The sequence below is a fragment of the Xenopus tropicalis genome, chromosome 6, assembly GCF_000004195.4.
Source record: "Xenopus tropicalis strain Nigerian chromosome 6, UCB_Xtro_10.0, whole genome shotgun sequence".
Classification (NCBI taxonomy): domain Eukaryota; kingdom Metazoa; phylum Chordata; class Amphibia; order Anura; family Pipidae; genus Xenopus; species Xenopus tropicalis.
The window spans coordinates 103,959,061-103,977,173 of record NC_030682.2 but is presented as its reverse complement, the minus strand read 5'-3'; the positions used below and the strand labels follow the sequence as shown (position 1 = coordinate 103,977,173).

The window sequence follows — 18,113 nt, the reverse complement described above, 5'->3', positions numbered from 1 at the left end:
TATATATATATATATATAATATATCTCAATATTTTCTTTGTTTAAGCAAATTGCGTTCTCCCCATCAGATGGGAAATCTGTGCCCATGACTAGCGTATATTGTATGTTCTGCTGGAATTATATTCCTGTCAGACATTATCTGTACATATGCCTGTGCATGTGTAAGGCTTATTTCCCCTTTTTTCATTAGGAAATGCTGCAGCCGATGCCTAGAGGGTGGCAGAAAATCCAGGGCCTAGGAGCAGTGCTGTGTGCGTTTATCACTCTAGACATTGCTTTATCTCACTGTGTATCTCTGGATTTTGGCAGGTGCTGGGGAATCGGGAAAAAGCACGATTGTGAAACAGATGAGGATTCTTCATGTTAATGGATTTAATTCAGAGTAAGAAAATGGAATTTCTTTCCTATTTTATTATTATTATTATTATTATTCTTTTTTATTTTGCCTGGTAAATAGTGCTGCATGTTTATGTTGGTATATGTTGTATATTTATTAGCAATTTGACAGATTTTCTGCAGGGAGAAGCAGAATGTGTGTCTGTGCGTGTGTGTGTGTGCTTCTCTGTCCTGTGGGTTTCTCTACTGTATTTTATACTGTTGCTACTGCAGCGTTTGACAGGCCCTTGTGTAGCAACAACATGGCGACTATACTTTTACATAGCAGCAAATATCTAAATTCTGTGTCTCTGTGTGCATAAGGGAGGCAGCAACAATAACGGCTGAAGATGAGGCAGTTTTGCAAACATCACCATTTAAATATGTAAAATATCTCGAGTAGCTGATCTGTTATAATGCCTCACCGGAAAATCAGATGAGACTAACCATATAGTTTCCTTTCTGTTTTACGGCCCCTAAAGCACCCTTTGTTTACTGGAAGATAAAGATTATATTGAATTGAATGCCAGCCATAAATAATTTGCTTTCACTTTTAATTTTTAGTGCCTTCTAGGAAGGCCATTTAGGCATCATATTTCTCAGTACAAAAGGTGCGATGACTGGACACAATTTTATTTTTATATGCTTGGTTAGGGCGCTCTCGCATATACTAGAGATTGGTGGCCCCTTGCCTTCCTGAAGTTGGAATGGTTCAGGCTTGTGAGACATAAACTATATCCCTTTCCTTCCACTTTTGAGCCCCAGAAGCACCCATTTTTAGTGAAAATGCAGCTAATGTTGGCATAATATGAATTATGTGTGGAGGAGAGACTAGAGTCCAGGTGCATTAACTTATCAACATAGAAATAAAGAAATCTATGAATCCAAAATATCCAGGATTATGGCTTCTTAATAAACAGTACATAACTAATATGTATTTTTGACAGAGAAAAGAAACAGAAAATTCAGGATATTCGGAAAAATGTTAAAGACGCCATTGTGGTAAGTTTTGGGGTTTTTTTGTTTGTTTTTTTCTGCTGTGTTTTAAGTTATACTACTCCATATATAAATGTTTCTGATATAGCTTGGTTTGTAGTACTTTACAATGGTTTACAGTATTTTGATGCAGAGTCCCTTATGTACTAGTTTGTGTGTTACCATGTATATTTTGTGTGTATCTTCATCTAAACAAGTGGATGCCTAACTGTGGGTCTTGCCACCTTGGTAGGGTGCTGGAACAGTGGCAGGAGGCACAACTTGAAGGCCTTTTATAGAGACATTTGGGGATAAAGAGTATTTGCTTGTTTAGATACTATCAGAAGCTCAACTAAATTAAATTGTAATTTAGAAGTCAAGTCAAAACCTAGATATTCTTGGAACTATTCCTAAGCGGCTGAACAAGCAATGGTTTTCTATATTTGTTACCTTATTATTAGTTAATGCAGGCCTAAAAAAAGACTGGTTTTCCTATGAGGTCTTAAACTAAATAAAAAGTCCCACAACAACTAATCTAAACTATATGTTTAAAGGAAAAGCTTCCTTTCATTTTTTTTCTTTAGCATTTTAGTAGTTTCTCTGTTCCTGGGTTATTAGCTTATTGCAGTTTGCATTGTGACATCTGACACAATATGCCATAGGAAACCAGTGATAACGTGGCATTTTTGTTTTATTGCAGTAACAAATGTCATGGGATATTTATTTATTTTGCACTTTACTCTTATTTCAGTAGGGTTCTAGTTCCCTATAATTTATGCAGCCTGACACCATAATAACTCAAAGTTACCAGATCATTTGAAAAATCGAGAACATTTCTAACATGCAGTTTGCTGGACTGCACTGATTGCAAATAATGCAGTCTGGATCAGTCTGTAATCAGTACAAAACATCTTGTGGGATATTTTAAGTGTCCCTAAGTTTTCACTTAAACAACATTTGCAGTCATTTATTTATTTATTTTTTGTTTCAGACCATAGTTTCAGCAATGAGCACTTTAATACCTCCAGTTTCACTGGCCAATTCAGAAAATCAGTTCCGAGTTGACTACATCAAGAGTATAGCTCCGCTGTCTGACTTTGATTATACGCAGGTAAGATGTGACTTCACATGTTAAATTCTTGTTTAGTTGGTGATAAAGCATCTTCTACTTTAATGTATGGTTGTGTCTGTGATTGTTTGTAACTGTAGGTATTTCTTTGAATCCTGAATTTCGATTATCTGTATTAATTAGAATGATTGCGCTTCCTGGAAGGTTCTGCAAAGCTCATTGTAATGTATTTTTTTTGGTATCACAGCTTTCTTTCTAACTTGACAATGCTCTGCAAAACATGATGATGACTTACAGGAAATATGAGATATAATATTCATTTGTCATTTTAGAGGCCGGATATCAGTCTAATTCAAAGAAAAATGGTGTGCTGTCTCAGAGTGTATTTAATATGAGTCCTGATGCTTTTAATTGAGTTTTCTTACAAGGGATTTCAGAAGTAATTTAGTAGTTAGACTGCCAATATATAGTCAACATATAATGTACAAATGTCCCGCATAGTCCAAATATTGCTCTCCATTTGATTAATTGTGGTGATTGTTGGGTTTTATAGGCTGATATAATTTGATTGTTTTCTCATTATTGTGGTTCTATGTCCTCATAGCACAGTATTACTATTGCTAAAATATGTTCCTGTGTTGTCTGTATATGTTGGGAGTCTGTAATGGTGAAGCTAGAGGCTGAGTGACAAAGGTACTTAACTGAACTTATGAGTTGACTATGTATGGAATGTTGCTTATATGGACATATTAGCCCCCCTGCACTACATGATTTGAATCTTTTTACAATTATGTTCTATTTTTGTCACACAAGCTGTTCATTTTCACTTCTGAATTGTTGCCTAATAAGTACATTTTGTTTACTAATAGCATTTAGAATTTTATTTCTTTTATCTCGTGTTGCGTTTATTTGCCATTGTGTTCTCTTTAAAGGGGAAGTATACCCACTTTTCAGTAATTCAATGAATAGAGTTTATGTTGCACAATTATTTTACCTTTTACCTATTAATCATTAAAACTGTGGTTTTCATGGAGCTAAACTCAAGAAATGTTTGGTCCTTATGAGGTAGAAAATTAGATTTGTTTTTGGAAAACATAATTACAAAAGCAATAACAACATGTTTTTAATAGCAGTGTATGTGCATCATATTTGACATGGTAGGGTAGCTGCCACAATTGTTGGATACTTTGTGCCATATATTTATCAAATACACAAAATACACATGATAGCAAAAGCTGGTTTCAACACTTGAATTTTAAATTCAAGTGACCCTGTGCAGCCTGAAAGGCATCCTAAGCATATTCTGTTTACAAAACTAGAACCAGGGAGAACCTTTACAAGTTAAAACATAACTTACTGATCCAGCATTAAAACAGAGGTACTTAGCAACATGTTGGTCACTGTCTTGGTGAAGGAGAAATAAATAGATTGACATATTTACTTATCTTGTATGACGTAAAATGGGAAATCTGATGGGGGGGGGGGGTCTTTATTTTATAGATCCAAATAGAAAAATCAAGTTAAATATAGAAGTAAGGATTGCTTTAAAATATCCTGCTAAAAGTTCTGTTATTTTGGTAGAAAAATAATTCTTAGCTCCATGCTTCTAAAATACCCTCTTTTTTCAGATGATACTATATCAATTATATCCTTAGTGAGGATACAGTGAATAAATAGAAGGTGCATATTGTGGCTAAAGATATTTTTGACTGGTTATTTCCATTATGTAAAGAGATTTGTCCATAACTCTTTTTTGTTGTAGAATCCATGTTCTGCTTAAAAAAAGCTTTTTTCCTGTTTGGTTAAAATTATCAAAAATCATTTTTATATCTACATGTCTAAAAGATGTAAAACTAGATAAGAGGTTTTATTACACCAATCATATTTTCTGCATCCTTAAAGCTACATATTAAATGCCGGTTACAGAAGACCAAAGTGTCTGCACTTTCTCAGGTCTGCAGAATACCCTTGATGAAGGGAAGCTGTGGTGTAGAGAATATTATACTCAGAAAGAGTTTAAATGCATTGCAATAAATTTAACTAGGAATCTCATGTTGACTAAATGCTGATTGACATTTGTTCATGATAACAGGAATTGACCGTTTTTCATTTTTTATCCTGAGTTATTGATCTCTTTATGCCCTTTGTGCAGTAGAGTTAAGAGATTAAGGGCAAATTGCGCTAGTAGCTGTGGAAAATGATTATGGTATGTTACATAATCATCCATCTTAATTTACAGAGCTTAGGCTGCTCTGTGGTCTCATACAAACTTCACTTTAAATCGCACTTAAAGGGGCTGTAAAGCAAAAACTAAAGTTTTGCCTAATGAAAATTTGTAATCCTAAGAATCTTTCCAATGCGAAGTATGCATACTTATTCAAATTTCAGTAGTTTTAAAGTTATTTGTAACTGCTTTTGAAAATGAAAATGTCTGCCTGGGTGCTTTTGACTTTTGAAACTGTGTAGCAGAAACCAGCTGATTAACAGACATTGCAGAAACATGCACGGACGACTTCTAAATTGTTTCGAAGGACAGAATCAACAGTGGAGAAAGGGACAGAAATTGCTTTCAAATGCACTAACAAATACAGTATATAGGATATAGGAAAATAGCTTACAGTTCATTTTACTATTATTAGACTTTTTTCTTCATTTAACATTGTCAAAAATAAAAGTACCCTCCTAATGTTGTGCTCTTTCCTCTTGTGATTATTAATCATAACTCTAAATGTTTCCTTTTTGGAGAACAGGGCCAACATTAACATTATAATGGTGCCAATGGGGCAAGTTACACTGATGCAAATATTGTTCCCTTATTTTATGGCTATAAAAAGTTTTCTAAAGTTGGGGAATAGTGTAAGAACTGTAAAAAAAAAAACCTAGTTTTTTTCTAGTTTTTTTTTTCCTTTGTGTAAGGTTATTTCTGGTACTATCTGAATTTTACAGTTATGTAGATTAAATGCAATGTTAGCATAAACATGTAATATTTATTTTAAAATCTATATTTCTTTTATGGGGAAAGTAAAATAATCAGAATCTGCCTTTGTATTGACCAGAAGGTAGCTGCTATGGGCTAAACTTGGCAGATGTGCTTCTTTTCAGTCACAGCTACAATGTGATTACTTTTTAAACAGTATTTACTTTTACTGGGTCGAACTGCACTTTCATTTAGTAGGGAGCTTGTCTTGGTTTGTTGGTGACTTTAAAGCAGGGATCCCCAACCTTTTATACTGGTGAGCCACATTCAAGCTGAAAAAGTGTTGGGGAGCAACACAAGCATGAAAAATGTTCCTGGAGGTGCCAATGAGAGCTATAATTGGCTATTTGATAGCCCTTATGTGGACTGGCAGCCTATAGAAGGCTCTGTTTGGCATTATACTTGCTTTTTATGCAACCAAAACTTGCCCCCAAGTCAGGAATTCAAGAATAACTACCTGGTTTGAGGCCCCTGGGAGCAACATCCAAGGGGTTGGGGAGCAACATGTTGCTCACGAGCTACTGGTTGGGGATCACTGCTTTAAAGGGACAAGAAGCCCTGTTATTTAGGAGTGTTTTATTGCATAGAGTTGTTTTTCTGCATTGTACCTACGATACATAGGTTGCTTGATGTTTGCCACGCAATAGGGACACAAGGTCCCAAGTGCTCTAATTAGTCAATATACATGAAATGAAAGAAAAACATTCTATCTTTAATTGGAGGTTGTGAGGTAAAGAGTGTCCCGCATGAATCTCTGTTCTGAATTAGCTTCAGTGTTTCATCACTTTGTATTAATGAGGGAGTTTTAAACTAAAGTCTCACTTAAAGTCTTACAAGCTGGGTGAGCCTAACCCTACAGGACAGTTTAATCAGTTTTCAGGCAAAAACAGATACTTTTTGTTGTTGATGCTTTTAAACAGTCCCTGATTTGTGAAAAGCCCACAAAGCCATGCCACCCACTTATATGTGCAATAATAATAAGCAGCAACGGGACTGCACCATGTTAAAGTTTCCTGTTCTGGTGTGGCTCTTTTTCTTCATGTAGAGCCACTTGTGGATTGGGTGCAGCCCCCTATTGGCCCTCTCTTTCTGTCGTGTGATCATATGCTTGTTTCTGGGTGCATCAGGCCAGGTATGCGATCGCCTAGAGGTGCTTAACTTTGAAATCCGGCCTTGCTCTTAAAAGGTAAAAATAGTGCCACAATATTGCAGTCAGCCCTGGATATAAAGATACTGGCAGAGATGACGCATGTGAACTTGTCTTTAGTATTGCCTGTGCTCTTTTTAGTCTGCTGCAGTCCCCTGCCTAATAATTAAAATATGACCAGCACTCTTTTATATATTAAAAAAAAAAAATCACAATTTGTTAAATCACCGAAACATGTGATTAAATAAGAGTGCTGGTCCTATTGATAGCTGTCAGACTATTTTAACACACACATATATATTATAATATATTTTACCAGAGAGTTTAGTGACATTATGTTTTTTGCATTGGTCATACAACTGATCTTGAACAGAGAGGTACCTTAAGTAACAAGTAACTCAGGTTAAACCAGTAATAAACCAGGTGTAATCCATTGTTTAAAGCTTAAGCAAGATTTTACATGTCATTACTGTAAACAGCCAGATATAAGCACCTACCATGTACTTTATCATGCCAACAGCCAGTGAAGTTTGTCTGTAATGTTAATGCCATTGTAAGACATGTTGTTGTTATATTGTAAATGTATAAAATGGGATGTATTCATCTGGCACATTTCATCCAGTGGAGAAGCGCTGCCACCTCCCATTTACTTGAATGTAAAATGCCTGACCACACCATTACTGGTACTTTTCTACCTGAGAATGAATAGGATGTGTCTGTGGTGTCTATTGTGTACTTACAAACTTCTTTTTTTGCATAAAAACCTTTCTTCCACTTTATTCAAGATCAAAAACACAAAAATGTCAAAGCATTGTACAGCAGTGTATTACATGTAAAGTATTCAGTATTACATGTAAACATATTCCTTCTGCATATTTGATTTTATATTTGTTTGGGCTGCCATATTGCATTCATCAGGCTTAAACTGAACTAACTGCAGCTACATGCATCAGAAACTAAAGTGCCAGTTATAGTTCTACAAAAACAGAGCAAGACCATTCCAGGTAGCATTTCAGTTGTCAGGGTACGGAGTTGCAGCTATCTTACAAGGCAGTGACTATATTGTCTAAGTGATATATTGCCTAGATTTTCCTTATTAGTGCTGATTCATAAACAAAAGTCTTTGACACACGTGTTAACACTTCTTGTGAATTTATATGGCTTTTTGCAGATTTTTAGATTTTAGAAGATTTTAGAGCTATATTGTGTTTGCAAGTACTGTAATATTTATCAGGTTTTCTTACATTTCAGTCATTCGCTAAATTGTTGGTATGAGTTATTACTATTGTAATAACTCATACCAACAAATTGATAATAAGCTTTCTTTAGAGTAAAGGTGGCCATACACGTGGCGATCCGACGATGTTTCGTACGACCATCGGTCGCACGAAACATCGTAAGATCCGCCACACACCATTCAGGGCTGAATCGGCAGGTAAGGAGGTAGAAACAATAGGATTTCTACCTCCTTCTGCCGATTCAGCTCTGAAGGGAGAATTTTGGTCAGGCGCCTTCTATGGCGCCCGATCAAAATTTTCAAACTTGTCCGATCGGCGAGTCGTCCGATATCGGCAGCTTCCTGCGATATCGGTCGACTCGCCGACATGCCATACACGCACCGATTATCGTACGAAACGAGGTTTCGTACGATAATATCGGTGCGTGTATGGCCACCTTAATAGGGGAACTGATTGGATGTTCATACACCTTTTTGTTTAATAATACATGGCAAGTAGTTCTTAGGGGGAAGACACACAGAGCTACTTGTCACAGCTACTAAACACCTGAAAATACCCTGCCATAGACAATACTGAGAATTCCCTCTGCTAAAACACACACAGAGACAATTATCAGTAAATGATCGGCATTGTCTATTTTTGTAGCGTGAGAAGTAGCTGCTAGTAGCTCTGTGTGTCTGCATCCCTAAAGGCCATGTGTTGCAGTGACTTTGGCAACGATCCCATTCTGTTTATTCATTAAATTGCCTGTGTGTTTTTTATATATTGTAGTCATACATACCCGGCCTCACATAGGCTGATATTTGGGCTTTGATCAGTTTGGGCAAATTTGTATTTGGTGTATGACTGTATTACACTGATTTACTTTATTTTATCGCTATGGGGCTGTGGCCTTATCCTACTCTATCAGTATAATGTTTAATTCATGGATAATCTTTCAGGGGTGCAATGAGCACACTGAAACAATGGTGCGCCTTCTGGCTGTATCCTCTGCAAATTCTATGCTTACCTATGTGTTGAGCATTGGATCACAAGATGTGTTGTTTAACCATTTGTAGTAGGTTATTATGAACACCCTGGGGGCTTGTATGCCAGTATGTACTTGTCTTTAGCTGTGTCAAACCACAACACTAACATGCCAAGGTCATACAAATATTGGGAAGTTGCCCTGTATAAATCTGGTTGTTTTGGAATGGAAAGAGACCAACCTTTATTTGGTATCATTTTGTTCTGCAAAAACATGCCTTCCTAGTAAGCAATCAAATACTGTAGAGTCACATAAGGTGACCATAGTCGCTTTGGCCTTACAAAATCATAACATACAAACCAGTTCATACTGAGAAAACACAGCCAGTCAGCAGTGTTTGGCATGTGATAAAATCTAAATATGGTTATAAGAATAGACAATGTTCCTTTTACATCTAGCCTAGAGGAATCTATATTTTCTCTATAGTCTCTATTAGACTATTTATAATTCCCAAGATTTGGCTATGTAGTGCACAGCCATGTCTAAAGGAAACTTAGTTTGACTTCTAGTTCCCATCATTTTGAGAGCAGCTGGGCTTTCTGGGAGCAGACATATTTGTGAATCTCTCTATTTATACCACTTTTTTTATGCCCCTGCTACTAATTATATGTCTGCTTCTAAAGGGAAACTCTGTGGTTAGATTGAGGCTGCTATAAGTTCCGAAACAGTAAATGAGCCTCAACCTTTGACAGTACTGAGTTACTGTAGCACCACTAAAAGCAGCCAGTACAGACTCTAGAGTCCTACAGTGTGTAAGGTACCTGGGTTGCAAGTGTAGTCTGAATTGGTTTGCCTGCAGGTTGCACCAGTTCTTTCACAGCATTCCTCTCTCTCTTCACATACAGTGACTACTCATGCCTCTCTTATCCGTGGCTACACCAAAACGTTACTTGTGTTTTTTGCTTGAAAATATGTTAAGAGACGGTCTGTGGGTATAAATGATGCATGAGATGCTCATGTGTCTCTACTAAGGCCCACTACAAGAAAGTGTTTTGTGTCTGGATAGGAATAACTCCCCCTTTCCATGTGTTAAGTTCAGATTGACCTATGAAAAAACTCAAGTCAAAAGCTATTATGCTTCATAAATATTGTGGTTATAACTTTTTTTATGCTGGATTGCATGAAATACCAAGAATACATTTTTACATCTGAAATACTTCTTAGAAAAGTATAGGTATAGGATCTCTTACTCAGAATGCTTCTGATTGGGGTATCATCTACCATTTTAAGCAAATAAAAATGGTACTAATAAATGTACTAATAAAACAGTACCTTGTACTTGATAATACTTATAAAAAGGTAGTCCATATTGGTGGCAAAAAATCCTATTGTATTTATTTAATGTTTGAATGATTTTTAGTTGTCTTAAAGCAAATCTATACGCCCAAACAATGTGTAGGTCTCTATAAAAATCCATTGCATAAATAAGCTCATACAGTATATAAAACCCTGCTTCATATAAATAAACCATTTTCATAAAAATATAGTACTTAAATATACTTTAAAAAATATATTTTTTTAGTAGTGTGTGCTATTGGGTACTCGTGATACGCATGCGAGTGCCACAACATGGCTGCCTGAACCAGGAGCTCCCTACTGGTGCGGGTAGCCTAACAAGCACTGTAGGGGGCTATTTTTTTTCCTAGACTATTGCTTCCCCCAATAGAGTGCAGGCCCTTTTAGCCTGCAGTTTTGATGGGGGGAGCAATTTTAGAGTGATAGGTGCCCTTTAATGTTACGCTTTTCACGCTACTAAACATGTGCGCCCTCTGAGAAGAAGCAATGAAGACTGTACCCTGGGCCAGTGCAGTTTTCTGCTAACTGGAGCAATGGGCTGTTATAATTACTTGGGGAGGGGTACCTAATATTTGGCACACACCGCCCCCCCGTGGTTTTACCTCTCCTTCTCCATCTGCCAGCAGATCCAGTAAAAGATCCTGTTTACTAGAAACATTTACCATTTTACCATTATCTCCTGTTCAGATTCTATGAAAATACTCTGTGTACCAGCTTGGTGAACAAAAATTCTGTAATTCGGAAAGATTAAATAGTGGGGGGGGGGGGGGGAGTTTTTTTTTTTTGTTTTTTCCCCCCTTAGCTAAAGCTATTTTTCATTTCTGTTTTGGAGGCATATACTGCTTATCTGCTTTAAAAACGTCTTTGCTAAGTAACAATTACATAGCCTGCACCAGTGATGTGAAATCTTTGGATTTATAGGAGTTAAATAACTTCTGGTTAACCCGAATAATCTATACCGCATGATGTTACATTTAATTGAAATCTTGAGATTACAGTAGCCCTGGATATTGTACTTGTCCAAGAAGTAATCCAAGCCACTCTTAAAGGCATTAATTGAATCTGCCATCACATTATCAGCCAGCAGGGCATTCCACAACCTCACTGCCCTCACCATGAAGAACCGTTTGAAAGTTTAGTCTAAAAGTGTGACCTCTTTTTCTATTTTATGTGAAAAAAGATCACCCACTATGTTTAAGTTTATTTATTATTCTAGTTTTCAGTTGCTTGCTAAAAGGAACAATTGTAGGCATTGTGTTTGTTAAAGAATAAGTAAACTTTTTTTTTTTTTTAAATTACTCTGTACAGCCCCCATAATAACATAACACGTCTCCCTGCATCCAGATTTATTTTGTTTCTCTATTATCGCCAATTCAACTAACTCTTTTTTTTACTGACTTGCTTTGTCTAGCGTGAAACTCCACGCCCTTTAGTTTTTATTTTTATTTTTTTTTGAGTGCTGACTATGATAACCTCAAAGATGTGCCTTTGGCGCATTCTTGGTTGATTTGATTGGAGTAGAGGCTGAGAGCATGCCCAGTAGGCATCTGTTTGAGGTTTTCATAGTCGGAGAGAGGAAGAGTGCTCAGAAGGCAAAAAGGGGCGGAGCTTCTCACTAGACAAGGGAGTTAAGCCGGCCATACACGCACCAAAAATATCATAAGAAACCTTGTTTCGTACGATATTCTGTGCATGTATGGTGGCCCATATCGCAAAAGGCTGCGGATATCGGTCGCTTGCCCAGGTTAAAAGATTTTGATCGGGTGCCATTGAAGGCGCTCAAGCAAAATCTATGTTCGGGCTGAATCGGCAGGTGGAGGTAGAATTTCTATTGTTTCTACCTCCATATCTGACAATTTAGCCCTGAACATCAGTAGAGGGTGGGAACAACCAGAATTGCTACGTGTATGGCCACCTTTGCTAAAAGGACTGTTGTTCAGCTGCTTGTAATAGAGAAACAAAATAAATCTGCATGCAGGGAATACGGTATGTTATTCTGGGGGCTGTTTAGAGTAATTTTAGGGGATTTTAAAATAAAAGGCCTACTTATTCTTTAAGGTGGAATTCTGGTTAATACAGTATGAAAAAGCACTGAATGTGTTTTTGTGTGTGTGTGTGAAGAGATTTCTGTAGGTATATGTTTTCATTAATCTGTAAAGGTAGAAGTTTCTTCACTTTAGGGCCCTATGAGATTGTGTATGCTGGAGAAAGCACAAAAGGTGAAGGGGACACAAGGTTGGAAGAAAATAACCTTAAAGGGTCAGTAGGTACTCAGGTGTATTTTGTTTCATATTTGTGACAAAAAGTCCAATGATTTTAAGGATTAGGAGCGTAGATTACCTGCAACCCTTAACAGAAACCTCTTTCAGCTAAATCCTTTTTTTCCTCTTTATTGCTTAAGTCTACTAATACAGTAATATAAATGTTACATAATAGCAGTGCATTTTCTGAATCTCCTTTCTCCTGCTCAAGGAAAATTATTGGCTAAGAAGGTGATAAAGTAAACCCTAATAATATTTGTGTTGATGCAATACAAAGGTGGCAAACAGCTGGAAAGTTCAGTGTGAGGTTGCTTGCATAATTCCCCTGGCTACCTTTTTATTGTACACTCCTTGTTTCCATATTTCAGTGCCTCTGTTTGTTTGTCTGTGATTAGAGAAGTAGAAAAGTTAAAAATAACCACAAATGAATAAACTATAAAATATGAAAAATAACAAATACAGTAAATATACATTACAATATACTGACAATTCAAGAAATTGGAAACCAAAAGATAAACAAATGTGTATATTATTTAGTATGAATAATATTAACAAAATAAGATATATTATATAATATTTAGTCCACTGAAATTTCTGCAAGAATGACTGGCACTTACATATGCTGAGCTGAAATGGCATCTGCCTGGCACTTTGAAAAATGGGCAGATGTAGGCCAGAAAATGCACACATGCCATATTTTCTACTTGAAAGCCACCATTTACACATTGACAGGTGGATCTCAGTTGCTGCACAAATAGTCACAGTAATGGGCTTTATTAGTGTTAAAATGTGAAAACACATTTGGTGCCGTAAGCCATAGCCTGCTCAAACAGTGAGGTTCAGATGGAATCCAGGGAATACTTGAACTGTAGCCATAAACCATGACAGAACTGCTGCTTTATGAGCAAAAGGAAGGAGAGACTGCTATATGAGATGCAGAATAAATTATACTATTTTACTAATATATAAATATATATATATATATATCAAAATAAAACAGCCAGCACCAAGGGTCTTTGTATTTCAAAAAATCTCTTGTGTATTATAATTGCATGTACAACCGACGTTTCGGTCCCTTTTGAAAACGGTCCCAAAAGGGACCGAAACGTCAGTTGTACATGCAATTATAATACACGAGATTTTTTGAAATACAAAGACCCTTGGTGCTGGCTGTTTTATTTTGATATTTGTGATATCCCGTGCACAGGGGCAGCTGCAGAGCAGCAGATTTTGGAGTGTGGTGCTGTCGTGTGGACTGTTTATATATATATATATATATATATATATATATATATATATATATATATATATATATATATATATATATATATATAATAGGCATTGTTCTTTTTTTTTTTTTGAGGTATAAATATGCCAGGTTCAACCGTATGCATAAATACTTGGTAAGATTATCCTGTTCATTCATACTGACGATTTAAAAGGAGGAAGTGAAGCAGGTTTCTTTTAAACAGGATTATGCACAATGCGTGTATAGTTCTATATTTCATGTGAAAATTATACATTTCCATGATTTTGTGAAGCCAAGCGCAAACATTTGTATTTCATCAGATTTTATTTTAGCAGTTTCAGGTTTGTGTTGCTGTGTTGTGCGTGATATTTTATTGTACACATCATACTGTACAACCTTCAGAAAACATGTCTCTCTGTATGATGCAGTACAGCTATGGGACCTATTATCCATAATGCTCGGGACCTGGGCTTTTCTGGATAAGGGATCTTTCCGTAATTTGGTTTTCCACAATTTAAGTCTGCTAAAAATCATTTAAATACTGAATAAACCCAATAGACTTGTTTTGGCTCCAGTAAGGATTAATTATATCTTAGTTGGGATCAAGTACAAGGTCCTGTTTTATTACAGAGAAAAAAGAAACCATTTTGAAAAACTAGAATTATTTGCTTATAATGGAGTCTATGGAAGATGGCCTTTTCGTAATTCGGATAACTGGTTTCCGGCTAAGGCATCCCATACCTGTACCTGTGCTGATATTTTATTTCGTCATGTATTGTATGTAGGTTCTCATATAGTATCAACATATTTGCAGTGTTCGCCCTAGAAAAAAAACTGTGTACTGGGTGGGGGAAAATAATAAATGTCACTCCCCCCACCTGCTCTCCTGCACTAATACTTTTACTCTGCACTTCTGCAAACACAGAGCACTGTCCTACCGATTTCTGTTAAAAGTATTCTTCTACGCGCAGGAGAGAGGCCTGGTGACGAAGAAAAAATGCAGTAAAAAATGGTATTACTGCCCACATGCCTTGAGGAAGAGCCCGGCCAGGCTCAAAACGTTGCATTTTGTGTACAGTATGAATTTGGTCTTTTAATATACTTTTTGCACTTTAAAGTGTGTGCTGTCCATTCTTTTATTTATATATATATATATATATATATATATATATATATATATATATTCTACCAATTACCTTCGTTTACGTTGGACAGAGATAGAAGAGGCAGGCAGATAATTAAAAAAAAGAATAGTTGAAAGGTTACTAAGAATAGGACATACTATAACATTGCAATAGTTAACTTGTGTCTAGGGTGTCCGTAAATGACTCAAGTGCAAGAGCAAAACAATAGTGCAGTTTAGTGCTAATTTAAAAAGCACTTGTGCCTGCAGTCTGCCAATACTATGCAGTAGCGGGCGCTAGTCAGCTCTGTCTTTACCACACACTCTCTCAATGATGCACAAGTTAGAGATAGGTAGTTTTATTTATTGGACTGGTTGCCCTGCATGTAATAAATGACCCCCAGTTTGTTGCTCCTGAGTGACATATCTGTATGTTATGCTCTAAGTATAGTTAGCATGTTTAGCAGATTTGTGCTTAATCAGCCATTATGCTCACACTTTATTAATTAGCAATAATCTATTTTGTTTTATCTGGCATTGAGTGCAGTGAAACATAATATTGGAAAATGGTGTTAGCAATGTAAGTATTATTGATGGAATGCTGAAAAAACTCATTTGTCTCACATTCTTGCACTAAAATGCTTTGTTTGGCCCTCTGTATAGTAAACATTGGAGATTCCAGCTAATCTATAATAGCAGTAGTTACCGTATTCTTTGAAAACATGCCATGACATGCATGCACATCATTTACTATTCCCCTTCTTATGAGTAATTTGGGTGCTCTAGTGACTTTTTTCTTGGTACTTCTGCTCAGGATCCAAGAATCAGATCTAAAATACTGAAAAAGTGTTTTTAATAATAATTCTGAAATAACATAATACTCTTTCCAGTGAATCCTCTTAAAATACTGCCATAAAAAAATAGGTGTTATCTTGATGGTGGATTCATGTTACCTTAGGACGTCTGCAATAAACAAGTATCATAATATTGTATTTCCCTGGATGATGACATGATTGTGTTGTATGTACAAATACATTGCTGTCTCCTCTAGAGAAAATGCATCCTCCCGGGATCTCATTAATGCTCGTAATGGCACTGAACCATGTGATACATTCAGTGCTCCTCAAACTTTGACAGAAGGGAAAAATTTGCACATTGAAATATCATTTGGTGTTTTATCATTTTTAATTCACTGATATTTGGTTAGTTGTTGACATTACTAATGATACTAATGATACTTTTTTAGACTGCTTTGTCCTATAAATCATGTTATTTTATCTGTGCTGTAACATTTCTAGTCAACCCTGAAACTGAAAATACATTAATCATTTTTCATGTTTTAAGTTAAACTCGTTTGAGAAGTCCTGGTCCTTTTAGCAGTATGTATTTTGCAGTGCTCTACAGTAGTAGGGTCTCAACATCAATCATAAAATATATATAAGGTAGATGTGGTAAAGAGGGCCCTGCTCAACAGAGCTTACAATCTATATGTAAAAGTCCTGTAACTGAAGTCATCAGACTGAAAGTTATTTTACATTTTCATGTGTTTATAAATGCCTTTCACATTAACGTGAGGGGGGTATGGGAACTTTGAGTAATTGCATAGTAGTTTTACATAGTGGACAATCTCATCTGAACAAATTTAGGGCTGTAGAGAGATGCCAGTAGCTCTTCAGCAACTGGAGGCTGTTGACCTCATGTTCTTGCCCCATAGCCAAAAATGACTAATCCCCATCTTTACAGTGGTTTAGTTTAGTAAAGTCTCTTGCATAACTAACCAGTATGTCCACCTGCACCTCCATTCAGCTTTGTTAAACTTCATCTTCCACTCCCAAATGAAGTAAAAGGCAATACCTTTTTTCTAGTAGCAACTAATAAGATAATTGCAGGTGATAAGTTAATGAACCTGTTTTTTTGAATGCTATGGGTTACTGCACCTGGGCAAACATTACCCCCATATGTAATATCAGGACAATGTTTGCTCAAGTTCAGTAACCCATGGCAACCAATAAGATGATTGCTTTTAAAAAGTTGATCAGGATGTGCTGCCTGCTGATAGGTGCAAAGTTTTCAACAGTTGTTATCACCTATAGCAAACAAGCAGCATGTCGTTCTTTCTGATTACTTGTTTAAAAGCAAACACCTTATTGGTTCATAGGGCAGTGACACACGGGAGATTAGTCGCCGCGCGACAAATCTTCGTTGTTGCGGGCGACTAATCTCCCTGCAAGGCCATCCCACCGGCAGGAATGTTAATCGCCAGTGGGATGGCATATGCGGCGCCGAGATTTGCCGAAGTTGCCATGTGAGGCGACTAATCTCCCCGTGTGTCACGGCCCTTATGGGTGAAAAGAACTGTTATAAACTTTGAACCTTTTATTGTACAACCCCCTTGGTGCCTTTTATTACATAAACTCTCTAGAATCTAACATCCTTCACTGAACCCTCCTTTCTTCTTGCTATATTGTTTAATGATCACTGCCTTGTGCCTTTATTGGCAATGGTAATATGGTAAATTATACATAAAGCTCTAGTTAGTACCACTAGCTGTCATATTTGGTTAGTGTTCTATTGATTCCTAAGGAAAATGTCTAGGCTGTGACATGCAGTAAGGCAACTTACACCAATTTCTAAATACAAATATGCACATTTAATTTATATTCCTTACTTATAAATAGAGTGTACTATTTCCTTAACCCTCAGTAGGCAACACATTATAAAACAGAGTAATTTTAATGTAAGGTTTGACTGGTAATTGTTCAAAATATTTATGCAATACCATCCTTAGAGAATTATTGCGCATCTCCAGAGATGGTACAGTTTCATTAATTTCTTGCACTGTGTTCTCTGGGGGTGGCTACAGAATTGTTTATGCTTGTTACCTAAAAATCCCATTTAAAAAAAAAAAAAACATTTCTTTTGTCCTTAAGTGGAAAATATATGGCTTGTATGGGATGGTCAGAACTGTATTCAGGTCCTTGCATATGCTGTTGCTAGCTGTAATCTGCGTATTAATATGAAAATTCTATTTTCGCAGCTGCTTCCTATTTCCAGCCTTCTGGCCAGAATCAAAGAACTATATAGTGTTGATTAGGAAACTAGGGACAAAGAGATTCCTAAAATCCCTGAACACTTGATGTAGGTTTATATTTTAAATGAACAGAGATGCAAAGAATTAAAGGTAATGCAGCCTGTAATCACAGAAAAAGCAGAGAAATTTTCTATGTTAGGAAAAAAATATCAAAATATTGAGTATCCTTGTGGATTCCCAAATTCAATCTTTTATAAATCATATCCTAATTTTAATCATTATTTTTCATCTTCTCTCCCATACATTGTACAGTCTGCCTAGATTCATTGCTAAACTAAACATTTG

General features: G+C 36.3%; 1 protein-coding gene across 2 annotated transcripts in view; it reads left to right on the top strand.

Annotated features, from left to right (window-relative positions):
- The window catches only part of gnal (G protein subunit alpha L), a 150,158-nt gene that overhangs the window by 56,788 nt on the left and 75,257 nt on the right, over positions 1-18,113 (top strand). For both annotated transcript variants that reach the window (XM_012964388.3, NM_001142197.1), the window contains exons 2-4: positions 310-382; positions 1,323-1,377; positions 2,342-2,461. In XM_012964388.3, coding sequence (XP_012819842.2) covers positions 310-382; positions 1,323-1,377; positions 2,342-2,461 — 248 coding nt within the window. The remainder of the gene's footprint in view (positions 1-309; positions 383-1,322; positions 1,378-2,341; positions 2,462-18,113) is intronic.